General features: G+C 53.5%; 4 protein-coding genes across 4 annotated transcripts; 1 reads left to right on the top strand and 3 right to left on the bottom strand.

The window, feature by feature from the left end:
- Positions 1-39: 39 nt before the first annotated feature.
- L226DRAFT_533260 (phosphatidylethanolamine N-methyltransferase) lies at positions 40-4,466 on the bottom strand. The gene is made up of 14 exons (XM_067680417.1): positions 4,244-4,466; positions 3,564-3,907; positions 3,436-3,500; positions 3,298-3,378; positions 3,068-3,234; positions 2,902-3,015; positions 2,452-2,848; positions 2,114-2,397; positions 1,965-2,059; positions 1,780-1,907; positions 1,595-1,729; positions 1,321-1,535; positions 757-1,260; positions 40-684 (listed from the first exon to the last, which is right to left on the bottom strand). The coding sequence occupies exons 1-14, from the start codon at positions 4,404-4,406 to the stop codon at positions 371-373; spliced, it is 3,006 nt and encodes a 1,001-aa protein (XP_067537838.1). The 5' UTR covers positions 4,407-4,466; the 3' UTR covers positions 40-370.
- Positions 4,467-4,651: 185 nt separating this feature from the next.
- L226DRAFT_533259 (uncharacterized protein) lies at positions 4,652-6,487 on the bottom strand. The gene is made up of 10 exons (XM_067680416.1): positions 6,283-6,487; positions 6,166-6,218; positions 6,093-6,109; positions 5,972-6,037; positions 5,813-5,916; positions 5,587-5,752; positions 5,382-5,524; positions 5,263-5,329; positions 5,174-5,201; positions 4,652-5,117 (listed from the first exon to the last, which is right to left on the bottom strand). The coding sequence occupies exons 1-10, from the start codon at positions 6,398-6,400 to the stop codon at positions 4,800-4,802; spliced, it is 1,080 nt and encodes a 359-aa protein (XP_067537837.1). The 5' UTR covers positions 6,401-6,487; the 3' UTR covers positions 4,652-4,799.
- A 3,835-nt stretch (positions 6,488-10,322) lies between these two features.
- Positions 10,323-14,078, bottom strand: L226DRAFT_544690 (uncharacterized protein; the record flags this gene model as incomplete). Its single annotated transcript, XM_067682290.1, has 9 exons — positions 10,323-10,358; positions 10,501-10,629; positions 10,654-10,857; positions 10,879-11,091; positions 11,122-11,637; positions 12,301-12,526; positions 12,619-13,760; positions 13,785-13,835; positions 13,866-14,078. 9 exons carry the CDS (start codon positions 14,076-14,078, stop codon positions 10,323-10,325), a joined length of 2,730 nt encoding a protein of 909 aa, XP_067537836.1.
- Positions 14,079-15,042: 964 nt separating this feature from the next.
- Positions 15,043-16,176, top strand: L226DRAFT_459012 (putative ribonucleoside-diphosphate reductase small chain B; the record flags this gene model as incomplete). The annotated part of the gene is made up of 5 exons (XM_067675486.1): positions 15,043-15,105; positions 15,155-15,396; positions 15,444-15,856; positions 15,909-16,030; positions 16,081-16,176. The coding sequence occupies 5 exons, from the start codon at positions 15,043-15,045 to the stop codon at positions 16,174-16,176; spliced, it is 936 nt and encodes a 311-aa protein (XP_067537835.1).
- Between the last annotated feature and the right edge of the window lie 1,334 nt (positions 16,177-17,510).

Here is a 17,510-nt window from a genome sequence, read left to right as displayed (position 1 = left end):
ACCGATGCATTACACTCCTTCGTTTTACCAGTACTCTACCCCTCGACAAGGAGACGAAGAACCAAGTACGTAGTCAGGATTATAATACACGCGTAGGGGTACTCTTCTATTACCCGGGGTATGGAATGAGAAGCGTTGAGTATTGTAATGTTATATGCAACCAAGATAAGAGAAGATCTCACGTCTCCCCCGGAGACGGACTCGTTCATTCATGGACGCACACCATGTCGTCCACCGTTCGTGCCCAAGTCGTAACAGAAACCGTAAACAAAAAGTCGTTGAGCTTGAGATAGTGAAGAATGGAGTGTTGAGAAGAAGGTAGATCCACACCCCAGAGATATTTTGCTCGCCCCGTTCGTCGCCGCCGCCACTACTCGGACAACAGCTCCTTGGAGACAAGGATGCGGTTCGCCAGCGCGCTGATATTCGCATCCGCGACGATGACCTCCGGCGTGAGCTCGACGTCGAACGCCTGCTCGATCGCGAGCGAGATGCGCTTGGCCTGCCGCTCCGACCAGAACCGGAAGTCGTCCGGGTCGCGCCCGTCTTCGGGAGTCGCGTCCCCGTCCTGCCCCTCCTTGCATGACAGAGGAATGAGCGATGGGTCCGAGTCGAGGCATAATGGCACGATGTGCATCAGCGTCTCGCGGACGGCGGCGAAATTGAGCTGGCTCGGCTTGTCGACTATGTATATCGTGGTCGCGTCAGATATCCAGTGGTTTGAGTGGGGAGAAGAGAAGAGGACAGAATACTCACCGACGATCTCAAAAGGCCCATCGAGGCCCATGACGTTGTACTTGCCGTCATGGTGGTACCGAATCTCGTACCTGCCCGTCCGCCATGGAAGCACACCGCCCTTAAACACCACTTCGCCCTCCTCGGCGTCAGGCGAGTTGCCCTCAGCACGCTTCGGGCGCTGCAGTTCAAGCGGGATGTCTCCATCCCACTCGTCGTCGTGCACGGGCACCCACATGCCCAGCGAGCTGGTCTTCGTGACGAGGTTCGAGTGGTTCGCGCCGACGCGATAGATCCCAATCCAGTCCTTGCGCGAGTGGTGCAGGGGCGCACGCCACCTGACGCGGATCGGCTCCCCGAGGTGGAAGCGGAGTGTGCCATCTGCGCTGGGGACGATGGAGATCCTGTACTTGTTCGTGTCGTACGAGGAGATATCGTTTGCAACGCGGGAGATGACGAGACGCTCGCGCGACTGCTGCAGGAGCACCTTCGTGTCCTGCATGACTTCGCTGATCCTCGGGCGCGCTGTATAACATGGCATGTCAGCCGCGCTTCAATCCGGAGTGTGATTGAATGAATACTCACACTTAGCAAGGAACTCCTCGACAACCTCGGCCGTCTCCTCGTACACCTTGTCGAACGTGCCCTTGACCTCGCGAGCGACCCGCCTGATCTCCGGACCATGCTTGCCAGCGCGGGACTCCAGAAGACGCGCGTTCTTCTGTGCGACCTTCTTGAGCACCTTGACGAAGCCGGCGTCGCTGCGGATCGAGTCTCCATACAGCTTCTGCATGTGCGGGCTGGGACATACAGTATCAGACGAAGCGTCCATATTATACGAAGCAGGATGCAAACACACTTCTCGACCTTGCTAAGGAACCACCACTGTGAAATATACCGAACGATGGCAAGGGCGAAGACCAGGTTACTGCCGCTGATAAGCGCGAGACCGAAGAACGCAGCGCCGCTGATGACCTCGGGGTTGTTCAGGTACCTAGCATGGAGTGAGATACAACATGATAGACTACAGACATTACTACTCACCGGTAGATGCCAGTGTACTCGAGGTGCGAGGGGAACTCCTCGATGAAGAAGTCTCCGAAGAACCAGCCAAAGACGCCGAGGACTTCGTACGACTCCAAGCTAGACCAGATGTTCAAACCGATCATGAGCTGGTGGTGAAGATGAGTCAATGCTTGCTGTTTTGAGCCACGAAACAAGGTACTCACTACACCGAGGGTGTGACGCAGAAGTTCGTTGCCGACGGTCCACTGCTGCCAGTCAGGGATGGAGTATGCCTTCCATGCCAAACATGCCGAGGAGACTACACAAATAGTGAGCACCAGTAAAGACCGGCAGCAGTGTCATTGCAACTCACCATAGGTCATGCACATGCTCAGGTTGTAGATCACCTTCCAGTTCTGGAACGCTTCTTGGACAGCGCCCTGGCCGCGATCATGCTGTGGGTAGTGGTAGTGCTTCAGGTAGTGGCGGACGAGGAACTTGTTCTGCGACTGTGCACGAAGGAGCAGCCCAAGCCCGAAAGACTGGAAGAGGCACCAGGTGATCGCGTGTACGAAGTGCAGCGTCAGCGAGCTGGTCGGGAGCAGTGTGAACGCGATTGCGTAGAACACCACGAGGACGAGCTGGAAGTCAGACGCGCTGCAGATCGCAAGTCAGCATGCGTATCGCGATTGCTCTAGAACTGGGACGCACCGGAGTAAGTCGATGTTGTGCAGGAGAACAGTATCCATGCGGAAGTAGCGATGGAACAAGTCGTGCTGGGATACGGTCTGCCTTCTCAAAGCCCGGTGGATGCTCTCCTTGGATGACACCGAAGAAGATGAGGAAGGAAGGCTGTGGAACCGCTTCGGCTGGCGACCAGGAGGGGTTCCCTCCTCGATCTCTGTCTCCGTCTCGACCTCCGTGATGATTTCTTCGGACTCTGTCGCTGTCTCGCCCTCTGTGGCAGACGGCGTGGAGGCCTCAGTCGAGGCGACAGATGACACAGATTCTTGCCTACTGTGGCTCTCTTCCAGCGCCTTGCGGGTCCTCAGCTGGATCGGAGACCGCTGCGCGAGTGGCTTGCGTTGGCCATACGTGCGTTCGATATCTGTGTAGTCGCGTGAGCACGTCGGCGACCGAATAACTACATAAGTCACTCACGAGGGTTCTCGAAAAACACCAAGAAGCCAAATTGAGCAGCGTGACCAGCAAGACTGACGAACAGCACTGCGTAGCTGCCGACGATAAGCGACAGACCATAGTATCCGGCATACCCTATGGCTTATATTAGACGCGAAGCAGCACAACGGGGCAACAATCTGCTCACCGACAGAGTACATGGGGTGCGGGGCGAGCTCAAACACGCCATCGAAGACGAGAGCACCGCGCTGGAAGAACACATCGCCCCAGTACCAGCCGTAGTCCTTGACAACGTTATGAGCTTCGGTCTTGACCCAGAGGTTGAACGCAATAAGCGCAATGCCGCCGATCCACCTTGATAAGCAAATAGACTTTCAGCGGGCTCCGCAGCGAAGCAGACAGATCGAGATCAGTTACCTCATGACATGAAGCGTGACAGACATTCCCTCAGGAACGCGGAAGCACGAGAAGGCGAACATGCAGTACGCAAGGAAGTCGCTGTTCAAGCGAAATGGCCAGTCAGTAAGGTCATGCAGCTGAAGAGATCTGACGCACTTCAGAAGAATGATATCCACGAGCTGCCGGAACAGAAGCCATGTGTTGTACTCTAACGGAAGTTCCTGTTCAAGAACGTGGGTAAGCACATTTGCAGTCGTGTGACAGATTGAGCTGCGGTGACTAACATCGAAAGAGTAGTCCTTGCCCATCTTGCCTGTGAGTTGCCGCTTGATCCACTGACGCATCTCGGGCTTGCGTTTCTCATCGAGCCAACCAAGACGTTGCACTTCTCTGACAATCCATTTACGCTTGCTCTGCTTTGTAAGAACCCAGGCGAGGCCTACATCGTACGCAGCTCTCCAGAACGCGAAGTAGAACAAGAAGAATATCCGCCCAGCTGTCCGCGATAGCGTGAAAAAGAGAACAAGCTGCAGGCCGAGCAATGCAAGATTGAAGAGATCGATGTGGGATTTGGGGTAGCCAGGATGGAATAGGGTCAACACATCGTGCGTGGTCGGTACGCGGAACACTGTGATCCATCATGTCAGTATATGCACATCTCTATGTCATGACAAGTGAGTCGCATCGCCAAATTGGTCTTAATTTCGCGGTATAAGCCCAGCTTCAGACAGCACGAGCTTGAGGCCCTCCGACTCGGCCACGTCGGTCCAGATGGCAAGATGCAGGTGTCTTGAAGTCGCGAAGTGCGTCACCACGAATGTGGCAAGACACTCCCGGCGTTCATCATGCAGACACATGCCGAAGTGCTGCGTCGGACACGTCTTTCCTCCGACCGCGCACATATGGACCTCCACATCTTTGTCGCGACTCGCATTGATGGATTGGGAACTATGGAATCACGTACCTTCGCCTCCTGGTGTTTTGCCCCACACGACCTCATCGTGCTTCTCGTCGCGGCTCTCCTTAGACTCGTTGTCGATGACCGTCTCATCCGAGGGATTCCTGCGTTGTTCGGCGCGTCGCTGCCTGAGGGTGGCCTGAGGCTCCGCTATCGTGGCGGAGGACATGGTGGTTGGGGAGCAAGTCGCACAAAGACGTAAAGAGTGGCAACACGCTGTAGATGGCGGTGACACGTGTTAATTAAGCTCATCATGTCCCGGCGCGTTCGCGTCAACGACTCAACGCCTGGGCGCCCCGCCGCTTGCCCAATTCAGGCACTGGCGTCTACTCGCGCCCCCGATGCCATGAAGACAAAAAATGTACTTCGCTATTGACCTGTAATACAAGCGTTACACGTGGTAGAGCGAAGTAAGAGGAGCTTCTACTACTGCTATACTACATATACATGAATTAGGTCCAGTACGAATAACGATAGGCGGACAGCGGTTCGGAAAGAAAGCTACAAGTGAATGCCACAGCGCGAGCATGTCCAGGTATCGGAAAGTTCAGAGGATATCATATCATCCGGTGTGCCATTGACACGTCTCGGGCGAGAGCGGTGAAGGGGGTGACTGCGACTCGACGTCGCTCGGCGCGCTGGTATGCCGACTACCGCTGTTGCTCCGAGACGGGTTGAGGGCAACGTCCTCGCGGTCTGAGTAAAGGTCTTGGTCGTCAGATGAGCTCTCGTCAGAGTCGCGCATATGCGGGAATTCCTCATCGAGGTTGACGGCGGAGTACATATGTGAGGGGGTGGTATATTGCAGGTTGGTGAACGAGGAGGGCCCGCTCATGTTGTTAGCGTGCGTCACGCGCACCTTGAGGACTAGACGGGAGCCCTGGGAGGATTACGGGTGAGCATACAGCCACCATATGCGTGCTATACGAGACCTACTGCTGCTCCAAGGATAGCGAGGAGCCATCTACCAAGCATTGAGCGAATCAGATTGTGAAGGGAAGATGAACATCGTGTTGCAAACTCACGGGAAGCCTACTGTCACGAGGGTGGTGGGAGCCAACGTGAATAGGATTGTGTTGAGAACCATGGCCACTGTGGACCGGGTTAGCAACGCGAAGCGACAACAGAAGGTGCAAATGCTTACAGAACACGCCAAGGAAGGCTATCGCGCCATCGCGAACGATGACTCTTAGTAGCAAAGTTTCTGCAACGCCTTCCTTCGAGCCTCTGATCACACCAACCATCATGAGGCCGAAGAGGAACGTCTCGAACACAATCGACGCAGTACTGCAGTATACCATTCATGCATGAAAGCCTGTCCGAAACGGAGGATGAACTGCATCACGCACCTGTAGATCACCATCTCCGCGGGAAGATCTGCAGCTTTGCAATAGAAGCCTGCCACAATCTTGGGCATGCTAAGACCGAGACTGACGGCCATTATGGCAACTTGCAGACCGAAGCCTATGAGCATGATCTGCAGAACTTTCCGTCGAGCACCATATACGGCATACACTGAGCCCAGAGTCCGGGGTTCAGTACGGTCATTGAGCGGAGACCAAGAGCGTCTCGTACCTCGCAGTATGATGATCACCTCTGCGGCGAGTTCGACTAACGACGTCGAAATGATCTCGAAGATAAGCCAAGGCAGGCAGGGAATGACATCGATGGTGTGGAAGCTGTACACAGGCCCGGTGAGGAACCGTTCGCGTGTGGTCGAAGGATGGGACGCACGTCAACGTGATCAGAGAATAGTACCTCACGAAGAGGTATAGGCTCTTTGGCAGGGTCCAGTCCGATCTATCACCATGCGTGAGGACACACTCCCTCGACCAGAGCAAGGGAAGGGGCTCACGGCCATATCAAGTTGACCTGCCATCGCTGTCAGTCAGTCAAATTCGCATCAGATCCAGCTCTCTGAGACACACCTCGTCATCCATCGTGGTCAGGACGTCCCACAACAGCAGTGCAAAGGCTGCCACTGCAGGCACGCAGTCAAATAAGATCATGGTGCCTCTAGGACGAAGCTGATGAGAGGATCATACCACCACTTCTCTCTGCACCCTGCGCGAGTCCGAGCGCTGCAAACGCATCCTGATCCGCGTCCCACAGTGCCCAAAAGTCTTCAGGCGTCGTGATATTGGGGTGAACGCGCCAGTCCATGTGGAGAAAGACCCGTCGGAAGGGTCCACTCAGGGGGAGGTGGAATGGAAGAGGTGGTTGTTGCTGGCTAGCGGACGCGGGCGATGCAAGACATACCAGCTGAGCTCGCTGGAGCTAGAGCCCGGGTGCGAACTCCCCCGAAGTTCAGCCAGGCCTATTCGCGGCTGTGTCTTCTCATCTGAAACCGGTCATCGCGCGCTGCGCGGCCAGGGTCTTGTGCGGTCCGAGAGCGTCTTCCAGCGTGGGCACATCATGGCCTATCATGGACGCTTCGGAAGCATCTGCACAATAACGGGCACAAACTGCACGCGGCGACTTGTAGACTGGTCAGAGCGACGCGGAAGACGGGCAGACGACGGAATGATATTGACAGACAATAACGCGCTGAGGCGTGCATATAGTGGTAGAAGGAAACGAGCCGGACCCCTTCCGGGTATCCGGGTTAGTACGAGCGGCAGCGCGCTTGAGCCTGCCCTAAACAGACGCGAGACAAAACCCTCCCCTGCAGAATATTTTCTCGCCCCTCTCTTTCACGTCCCGACCTACTCTTGCGTGTTGTCGCTTCACTGAATTCTATAAGCAAAATTTGTTGGGGCCCTGGAACTGGCAATTGTGCAAGTAAACGATTGGTACGACATTATCCTCTCTACCTGCCTATAATTCAGCACATCCACCCTTAGTATTCACTCCCAACTCGACCTGCGTTCGCGCATCCTATTGGGTCGGGAGTTGCTAAGAAGGGAAGAACGTAGTACATTCCTGGCCACGAGAAGTGGACAGGTCTGTAGGGCAGTAATTGCAAAGTCTTTAGGAGTGGGAAAGTGGAGCCAGACGCCCAAAGAAGTGTTTCAGGTGTTGATATAAGAGGTATGTTGTGTGCACGCGTTGATATAAAAGGTATGTGGTGTGCACGGGTGCGTCATGTGGTCGCGGTACGGGTTAATGTCGGTGTTTCGTGTTCATGGAATGGAGAACCATGTGACGGTGGATGTGGTATGGTAAGTTCGGTATCGAACAGTGTGTTACGTACGCATGATGTATGGTGTGCGCGTCTTGTTCGAGGCAAAAAGCGATCCTCATCTATGGGGCTTCGAACGAGTTCGGTGGGGGGGGGCGATTTCCTAGACCGCTTATCCGCTAAGCTAAGGGGTCTTCCATAATAACTGAGAACGCTTTGTATTAACAAGACGATCTTACAGTATTGACGTGGTGGTGGGGGTTTATGTTTGAGGGACGTGGTGAGGAGGCGGGGTTATGTATGTGGCTGGAATGAAGGGTTAAGTATGGTGTTGGGTTTAGATGATTTGCCATTGGTGGGCGTTGGCGTAATATTGAGTGCGGGTGTGGTGGTCGCATTGGTCGAGTCTGAGTAGTTCTTGCCGGAGTTCTTGGGAGATTCGGTTTTCTATCTTCGTGCGTTTGAATGGGTGAAGGATTGCAAGGCCGTCCATGGTTCGTACTCGGGAGAGCATCACGTAAACGCCTTGATGGCTGAGAGCGCTGTCGGGGTCGACAATGGCGAGGTCGAGGCTGCGACCTTGGGCTTTGTAGTCGGTGAGTGCGTATGCGGGTAAGAGCGGAGGTTGGGTGCGAGTAACTTGGACTGTGCGAGCCCTTGCGGTGGCAGTCTTTGGTGTGATCTGCCATGAGAACGTCGTGGGAACGGGGAAGATTGGAATGATGTCGTTGTGGTCAGGTCCGAGGTATTTGCCTGCGCCTGGGATGTGAACGTAGACCACGGTGATGAAACGTACGCCGTCTTCTTCGACATATTTGATGTCGCGGACGGTGCCTATGGCTCCGTTGACTACCTTGCATGTGAAGGCGAGGTTCTCCTGTACCATGACTTTCATGCCTGGGAATAGTGGTAGGCGTCCGAGGACGTCGTTTGTTGCGGACGTCGGAAGATCCCAGAGGGCTTGGCGGTCGGTAGGAGTCAGGGGTGCATTACGGATCTTATCGCGAGAGTGGTACAGGTGTACTTCAGCTTGCATCGATGCTGCGTAGTGATGTAGTATTCGGTCGTTTAGTGGATCGCGGATACTTTTGAGACCTACAATGATTGGCGCGTCGCGAAAGCGTGTGGCTGTTTCGGAATCGAAGTTCTGTAAGAGGCGGGTTTGAAGTGCTGCGTAGTCGTCTGCTGTGTTTGTTTCGCGTGCTTGACCACTGTGGCCTTCTCGGACTCGTGCGAGGAGTTGTGCATATGATGCGTCGCCTTGTTGTCGCTGGTTCATGCGAAGGATGACTGTTGTTTGTGTAATGAGTCGCCAGAGGTAGATGCCCTTCAACGCGCTTACACCGCGTATGTTCTGTGTTTCTGCGTCAGTTAAAGCGGGGTTAGTGGTGAAGTGGTGGCTGTAGAGGCAAGGGCCTCCGACAGGTTTGAGTTGGCCAAAATCGCCTAAGAAGATCATATTCGTGCCGCCGAATGGAATGTCTTCAGCGAGTCCTGACGTCCCTTTTGCGTGTTGGAGGCGCATGGAGATCTCAGAGAGGAAGGGTGCGCTTATCATCGAGACTTCGTCGATGATGAAGTACAGCACACCAGTCCATAGTGCTACAAGCGGTTGGAGATCTGTGTGATTTCTCTGAGGTAACATGAGTAGTGAGTGGATTGTATAACCGTCGATGAGAATGGAGGCTGCACCAGTCGGTGCGCCGACCATGACTTGATGTCGGCGGCCGAGGAGTTCGAATAGACGTAGAATCGCTTTTACGACGTATGATTTACCTGTTCCGCCCACTCCCGCAATGTACATGAGGAGTTGGGTGCCTCCGAAGCATAGGTGGCGTGCGACTATGTTGAAGGCGCGGAGTTGCTCGGCGTTGTGGGTGAGATTGAATTCGAGGATGACTTGCCTGATAATGCCGTGGAGGGTGTCGAACGTCATTGGGTTCGTTGAGCTGAAAGCGTTAGAGATTGTAGCATGAGCGTGCTGAAGGCTGTGGATATTGGTGATATCGATGGTGGGGTTGTGATTGTAGGGGTGATATGCGGGACCTGTTGAGGACGACGCAGGGGACGGTGTCGGGGCGGGGTTTGGGACAGGCGAGGGGCGGCGTTTGCGCTTGAGTTTGTTCATGGTGGTGTGCTCGGTAGCGATGCGCGACATGTCATCGTCGATGAGTAGTGTTGCTTTTCCGAAGTGTTCACTACGTAGAGTGGAGAGAGGCGCATTGAAGCATCTGTCGAGACCGACTCTTGCAGGCGTGGAGATCAAGTCGTCGATCGTTTTGATGGTTGGGGGTTTCTGAACGTGTAGTGGAGGGCCGTCGAGCTCTAGGCCTGTAGGATAGTCGGCAAGGGATGGCGCAGTTATGTTGTGCGACGTGTTGTGGTCGTCGGTGGGAGGGTGAGGGGATGTTGTGCGAGGTTGATTGGAGACGGTAGTGCGTCGTGTGTGTTGTTCCCTATCGCGTGCATCTTTACATTCGGATAGAACGGTCATGTTGTGAATAATCGACGAGTGAAGAGGGTCTATGTGTGGAGCGTGTCGTTCGTAGGCTTGTGTCCAGGTTTCGTGCGGGTGCTTCAAGTCTGCAGGCGATCTCCACGGAACGAACAGCGTTAGTACGGTGCGGGCTCGTACTTCTTGTTCTTCCGGTGTGGAGTCCTGTCGTGGGAGGCGATTGTTGAGAATTACAGGGATGAGCCAACTCACCCGTTTTCGTAATAGATGGGTCGTGTTTTGAGGGTGTGATGGCATGAAGAGTCCTCGGTCCTCTTGCGGTCGGCCGCGTGTTGGTTGGTCTGGTTGAGGAGGGTGTGTGCGGCTGTTGAGTCGGCGAGTCTCAGCAGAGCAGGTGATTTTTTCAGTCATTCCTGTGTACTGGTATAGAGGCATCGAGGAGAACGGTGGTGTAGTGGGTCGTAAGAGGTAGTCTTGTTGCTGTGTCATCGCGGATATCGAGCCAGGAGCTAGTGCAAGTGTGACGGTGTCTTCGGTATTGGGATCTGAGGGAGCGACGTCAGTGTTGTCAAGGAACGTTTCAGGAGGAGGTACGGCAATGAGATGGGTCGTTGAAAGCGATCCGTTGTCGGGGTTTGATTGGGTAGACAACGGTTGTGAGCGTTGTGGTTCTGAGACGGCGAGAACGGGGTTAGGATGCCAATATTGGAGAACTAGTCGTTCGAATATGTGGTAGTGCAAGAGTTGATAGCGGTGGCTTGTGTAGTGGTCGCCGCCGCCTACAAGATAGCTCATGACTTGGGCGTGGGAAATTTCCTGTCGTGCGAGCATGCTATTGACGAGTATTGTAAGAGCGCCGCTTTCTTCGCGTGGTGACCATTGTTGTATTCCCTTGAACTTGGTATCAGTGCGATCGATGGCGTAGAGCAGAGCTGCGAGGCCGAGGTGTGCGGGGATGGATGCTTTGGTGATGTAGTCGGTTATGTAGTAGATGAGCGCTTTCGCGCCTTCGCCGGATCCGATGTGCTTGATGTCCATATTGGCCTGCATGAGGAATATGATGACGTCGTTGTATGAAGAGATCCATGGGTGTAGGCGACGGAGCTGGATGGACAATGTGTCAGGATCGAGAGAGCTTGTTGCGCGGGTCGATCCATCTATCCTCATCCGACAATTGCTGTCTATTCGGGGTTGATGGCGTCGGAGATATTTCCAACAGGTTTCGGTGTGGTCGTGCCAGTTGAAATGGTGGACTAACTCGTTGACTAGGTCGTGGTACTGATTCCTAAAGTCAGAGGGCATTAGTACGTTAATTTGAGGAAGGCGGCGGCCGCCAGGATGGTCGTACGCTGCATTGTTGGTGTGTCGACGTGGGTGGGTTTCAGCGACGGTATAAGCGTCGACGATGTTGGTAGTGCCGAGAGGTTCGCACTTGATCAGGCTTTCTAGCCAGGTGAACATTCGGTGCTGATAATACTCGTCGTCGACCATCAAGTCTCGCATCTTTTGGGGCGATGGGTGGTTCTTGATCCAGATAAGCATGTGACAATGAAGCGAGCCATGACCCTGGGCTTCGACGGTTCCATAGTAAGCTGTGCAAGTGCCGAACAAGCCTGCTTCACTGCGACCATGTCTGAGAATAACAGATATGAAGTTCGATATCATTGTGTGAAAGAACATGGCGCATGCTGCAGGGTTACGTGCGACGAGCAGCTTCCGCCTCCATTCAGTGAGCTCTTCTCCGATGGTAGGATCCTCTAGATTGATCCGGTCGCCGGTGTAGAGTCGGACGAGGGGATGATGGATGTCGGACGGGTTAGGGACCTTCACGAGTGACCCGCGGATGTACCCGTCATCCGTACCCACGGGTGTTGAAAATCCAAAGGCTATACCCGCATCCTTACGGGTATGTTCCCACGGGTTACCCATACCTGTGGGTATGATATTCGGGTACCCGTGGGTTTATGCAGCCTGCAGGTTACCCATGTGACACCCTCATGTTGTAGGCACGAACCGTGGGATTCTAATGATATGTCACACGAATGTTTCCGATCAAAACTGAGTGTGCTATGTTGAAAATAAACATGCCCAAATCCGGAAGTATAGGCTGTCTTTTGCGCTCAGTTGCCCGAGATGCCCGGTTAAGCGCCCAAATGAGCGCAAAAGACAGCCTATACTTCCGGATTTGGGCATGTTTATTTTGCCTCTAGCACACTCAGTTCTGGTCGGAAAAATTCGTGTGACATATCGTTAGAATCCCACGGTTTGTGCTTACAACTTGAGGGTGTGCAGGTACCCACGGGTTTACCTAGCCATACCCGCATCCTTGAAAACCTGTGGGAAACAGGTACCTACACCCGCGGATGTACTTACCCATGGGTTTTCCCACGGATTTATCCTTGGGTACCCACGGGTTTTGCTAACTCGTGAAGGTCCCTAGGACGGGTTGAGAGTGATAAAGAATGCCGGGGTGCCGTAGAAATTGACAAGGGCTCGGATCTCGTTTCGCATGTTGAGTTTGTAGCCGGAAGTCCCCGGAATGTCGTGGAGGACAGCTCCGACGCTGTTCACGAGAGCGAGGAGGTCTGATTCTTGCTGTGTTTGGGGTTGGTAGTGTTTGTCGTGATCGTATTTCAGGATAAGCTGTTGGAGAAGACTTTTGTTAACTCGTAATAGCTGGGATATGATTCTGCGTTGTTCTGAAGCCTTTACCCTGAAGTTGATAGAGTCGCAGACTGCTTTCTTCTGTAAGATGTTGAAGTAAACGAATGCGAAGTCAGGGTCTCGTTCGAAAGGGCTGTCGACGAGTTGCAGGTGAGCTGTTCCTCCATCTTGATATAAGTTCTGGATGGATGGTGGAATCCGCTGATTCCCCAAGGATCTAGGTGGGGGAACAACCATGTGAGAAGGGCAGGATTGTGAAAATCGGGAACGAATGTGTCGCCTGCTTGCGATCGGAGAAACATGCCTCTGTTCAGGCAATGGGACAGCGCGCGGAGCTTCATGTCTCGGTAGGATACCGGAGATCGGTCACCAGATGTATAACCGATGTTCTCCATGAGAAGAGGAGAGTCGTCTGGAAGGTTGTCGGTAATGTCGTTGCGACCGGTGTAGTCGGCGGTGGTCGCACGAATGGCTGGACTGTCTGATATGAACCCTACGTCCATAGCGCATGGAACGGCAAGGTCTCGGCGCGAGTCTTCTAGACTGAATAGCGCGTTGAGGTTGGTAGGACTGAAACCAAAGAAAGTTTGGGCATCGGGTGTGTAGAACGGGTTTCGTGTGACCAGGAACGTGATGATCGTCTGCACGATCGAACGGCGGACGAGAATTGGGCCCAAGCGTCCGATAGTGTCCTTCGTAGGAGGCGTTCTACCGACGAAGACGGCGCAAACGGTGTCATGAATGACTGAGGGGGGAGGTGGTAGGACTGCGTTCAGTTGTGTGGAGTTCTGGGGCATTACGAGCACGTTACCCCGGACGAAGCGTTGTGCAGTGGAGTGGGAGTCGTGTGAGTCGGTCGGTTCGTCGTTAGTTTTGCTTGTGGCTTGTAGTTCTGTGAACCGGAACGAGATGCGGCTGGCTCGGGCCCGTGAGACCAGTAAGCGGTCGAATTGGGAACTACGTTCGAATGCGTTGGAGACATGTGGAGGTAGTGTGTCGTGGGCGTAGTATAACCAGTTGGCGAGGCACAGTCGTGGAGTACATGATTTGTCGACGAGGGAACGACGACAGTCTTTGCACATGTTGATGTCAGCGAGCTGCCAGCGGTTCGTCATGCCTTTCGGCTCGAGCAGCGCGCGATTGTAGGCGTTGAAGGCGTACGACGTTGGGAGGGTGTAAGAGGGGAGGGAATCGTTCCTTAGTAGGCGCAAGTCGAACTGTTGAGGTCGAACTAGGGTAGCATCGACCCGTGTGATGCGGCGACCGCAGGGAGCGCATGCGATCTGTTGGAGGTTGTCGGTCGATACTCTGTCTTGCCACTCCTGGATGATGGAACATCGTAGACTTTCATCGGCAATCTTCAGATATGAGGACTCGTCATCGTTGACGGTCTGGAGGGGGTTGGCGTAGATAGAGCCGTTTGCGACCTGCTCTGGACTACGTTCTTTGCTCAGGGTAGTGAATGAGACAACGTACGCCGGACACTGTTCTCCGCACGTGTGCGAGGTCAGTTTGTCGACGAGGGCAGTCCTGTTGTCTCGTGGGGACGTTTGAATACTATGGACTTGTGCTAGTTGGCGAAGGTGGTGTGGTCGCCACATTGTGTATAGTGAGAACAATTTGTGAATGGCAGCGTTGCAAACTATGTCATCAACAGTTAACTGAGTTGGTTCGAAGACAAGTGGTGGTCTGATGGTCTCGACGGCCTTTATGGTGTACGCGATGTCGAGGTTTAGCTCGGATTCCGTACACCAATTTAGGGCGATGTCTCCCAGAGGTGTTCGGGATACACGACCTGCATAACGATATTAGTAGCGGCGATAATGAACAGGGCATTGACCCCGTACCTATGACGGGCTCGTCTGGATTATTTTGGGCTGCAGACAGCCGTGAGCGTATTTCTGAGTTGAATGATTAGGATCGGCTGTGCGGGTTGGATGAGGACCAGTTACCGACCGGTCGTGTGCTCAGGGCTGGTTGTTGTATGATCTGCAGCGGCCGGGACGACGTCCGTGCTTTGGTCTGTACTCCTTGTCAGAAACCTGCGTTTACGGTGGTGGTTTCAGGTATACCTAAGCAGGATGTGGCGTCCGCTTGCAGGGTTATTGTTGAGAGGTCGTGCGCTAGTTCGAACAGTATGTCGATGGAGGTGGTTGACATGTTAGGTGAGTTGGTGGCGTGACAGTCGGGGGGATGGGTGAGTGTATAGGGACGTAGTGAGTAGATGGTATAGGCACGTTTGTTAAGCGGGTTCTGTCGGTGTGGGAGTCTACCGATGAGTCGGGTCTCCGTGTGGGTTTCCGCGTGTACGCGCGGTATAGCGTGCGGCGTTGGAGGGGTGTTTCGGAATGTACTAGAAAACATAGAAGATATCAGGTGAAAGCGCAGCCGGTTTCGATTGCTTACTGTGTAATACATTCGTTGTGGGGCCGGGGAGAGGGCGGGGATCCGGAGTTTCGGTCATGGTTCGATGACTGAAGACAGCCCAAATTGGATCGGAGGGCTTTCGGTGTCAGCTATTTAAGATGCTTGTGACGGTTGGAGGGCATTCCGCGCTTTACGATCATGGAGTCGATTCTTGTTCCAAACGCTTCGCGCTTTGTCTTGTTTCCTATCAAGTATCCGGAGGTACTGTCCGTTATCGGTGTTATCTGGATGTCGTTTTTGACACGTACAGGTGTGGAACATGTACAAAACGGCTCAAGCTTCGTTCTGGACGGCGGAGGAGATTACCAAGCTCAATATAGACGTCGAGCACTGGCAGGGGTCCTTAACGGAGGATGAGCGGGTCTTCCTTTCGACGATTCTCGCGTTCTTCGCAGCGTCGGATGGGATCGTTGTGGAGAACCTCGCACAGCGCTTTTGTGCAGAGGTTCAGATGCCAGAGGCTAGGTGCTTTTACGGCTTCCAGATTATGATGTGAGTCTTTTGTGCACGAAGGGGATTGTTTACTAACTGGTGGTTAGGGAGAACGTGCATTCCGAAACGTATAGCATGCTCCTGCGTGCTTTGGTGGAGGATGAAGATGAACAGGCTAGGCTTTTCTCTGCCATAGAGACTATGCCTACTGTGAAGGCGAAGGCCGACTGGTGCATGCGATGGATTGAGTCGACTATGTCTTCCTTTGCAGTGCGCCTCGTTGCGTTCGCAATTGTCGAAGGCATTTTCTTCTTGTCTTCATTCGCGGCGATTTTCTGGGTGCGGAGTTGGGGCCTCATGCCTGCGCTCAGTCAGTCGAATGAGTTTATAGCAAGGGATGAAGGGCTCCATACCTCCTTCGCATGCTTGCTCTACAGTCACCTTGACTACCCGCTTCGTCCGGACGTGATTACGTCCATGGTGAAGGAGGCCGTCGGCCTAGAATGTAGCTTCTTCGAGTGTGAGTCGTTCGTGTCCTGTGGTTGGGTTGTTGTGCTTACTTTTCAACTTAGCTGCATTGGCGCGGCCGTTGATGGGCATGAACGTAGCGTTGATGAGGCAGTATGTGGAGTACGTTGGCGATTTCTTGTTGGAGGGCCTCGGTGTACCTCGTTGTTACGGAAGTCGAAACCCGGTGAGCTCGTCAATTCTGCACGCGAAGCCTAGTATTGACGTCGGCGGTAGTTTGCATTTATGGAGACTACCGTGGTAGGCGCGCGAGCGAACTTTTTCGAGCGTCGTGTTAGTGAGTACATTGGTGCGTCTGTGCGCCATGCGTAGTTTGTCAGTTACAGATACGATCATATTCCGTGTGGTACAGACTTTATGAGTACGGACCGTTACGTCGAATAGCACTGGTTGCCGTGTATATGCGAATCTTGAATGTTGTACGAGGTTCTGTGTCGGCATGTGTGTACTTATGTAGGTGATCTATATTCTTACAATAAGACAGCGTGTGTATCAGATGCATAGGACGACTATGGCGGTCGTGCTTCGAAGTATACACGGTCGCGGACTCGCCTTTCAGAAATGGTCTTCGGTTTGTTAGAATACTTTTGTATGATAGGGCGCTTGTGGATGTGAGTCAGGTCGATAGAACTGTGTAGTCGAGTACTGTGACGGCGGAATGACGTTCGAGACCACAAGTCAGAAAGGAAGCAGGTGGTGAACTAGAAGTCATACCTATTTCGTTGTAGGTGAGGAGTGGGCCACGTGCTACGGGGTCTAGTGGCTATAACTCGTAAGGTTCTCTTCGAACCCTGATGCGGTGGCAATCGGAGAACGCGTGTCGGCCGACGACGTTCTTCAAACTATCGGTGGACGTGGAGTGGGTCTACACAGAAAAAGAATGAATCGTGTTGTCCGTTCGAGATGAGAGGATTACCAATTGGGACAAACTGAGACATGTTTTGGTCTTCTACGATCTTCTGGTCTTCTATCGGTAGTAATGTCGGAGAAGGTGTGGGTTCGAGAACATTATTTCGGTTGCTGTTGTGGTTCTAGAGCAAACTATTAAACGGTGCACGTGTTTCGATACGGCGTTGGTGGACTGTCTATAATACGCCAATCGGATGATGAGCGTGAATCGCTGATGTGTCCTCAACATCTACGTACTTACCGTGCAACTGCAAGACAGTCTGAAGTCGTCGGGCAGTCATCTTCCACTGGTGACATGGAAAGGTCAGTCTGCATACGATGGTTGTAGTGCGTTCTTTGACGGATGAAGTTTGTTTTGATTCAGCTCGTCTATTACGATCTCTTCAGGAGACGAGGTTATGAACGACGAGACTGAGGACCTAGCTCCTCAGTTAGAACCTGTTCGCAGCCCTTGGGAAATGGGCGGCGGCAGTGGTATTGATCGCATCGAGCAGTACATGGTGGTGGTTGTCGACGGCCACGAGGTAAGTGGCGTAGTGCGTTGTCAGCTGGATTAGGTTCAAACGCTTGTCTCAGTGGTTTTTCCGTATCGCTATATGGTTGGAACGTACTGGGCGCGATGTTTTTAGGCCAACCGTCTTTGTGGATTTGATGAACGGGGCGGAAGCTGCAGCCGTGGAAAGTACGAGGGGCATTATGTTGTACCTGGGCATGGAGCTTCAGGCGTCGCTCGTCAG

Source organism: Lentinus tigrinus, assembly GCF_003813185.1.
Source record: "Lentinus tigrinus ALCF2SS1-7 unplaced genomic scaffold L226scaffold_7, whole genome shotgun sequence".
Classification (NCBI taxonomy): Eukaryota; Fungi; Basidiomycota; class Agaricomycetes; order Polyporales; family Polyporaceae; genus Lentinus; species Lentinus tigrinus.
Note: the sequence above shows the minus strand (reverse complement) of the source record. Positions and strands in the feature narration are given on the sequence as shown.

Excerpts from the sequence above, each read along its gene's own strand:
- L226DRAFT_533260 (XM_067680417.1), bottom strand. The coding sequence starts at position 4,406 with ATGTCCTCCGCCACGATAGCGGAGCCTCAGGCCACCCTCAGGCAGCGA. Across the intron at positions 3,501-3,563 it reads GCAAGGACTACTCTTTCGAT|GAACTTCCGTTAGAGTACAA; the intron begins GTTAGTCACCGC and ends GTTCTTGAACAG. Across the intron at positions 1,261-1,320 it reads CGAGGAGTTCCTTGCTAAGT|CGCGCCCGAGGATCAGCGAA; the intron begins GTGAGTATTCAT and ends CATGTTATACAG.
- L226DRAFT_533259 (XM_067680416.1), bottom strand. The coding sequence starts at position 6,400 with ATGGACTGGCGCGTTCACCCCAATATCACGACGCCTGAAGACTTTTGG. Across the intron at positions 5,917-5,971 it reads TATTCTCTGATCACGTTGAC|CTTCCACACCATCGATGTCA; the intron begins GTGCGTCCCATC and ends GCCTGTGTACAG. Across the intron at positions 5,753-5,812 it reads GGTGATCATCATACTGCGAG|TGTATGCCGTATATGGTGCT; the intron begins GTACGAGACGCT and ends CTCTGGGCTCAG.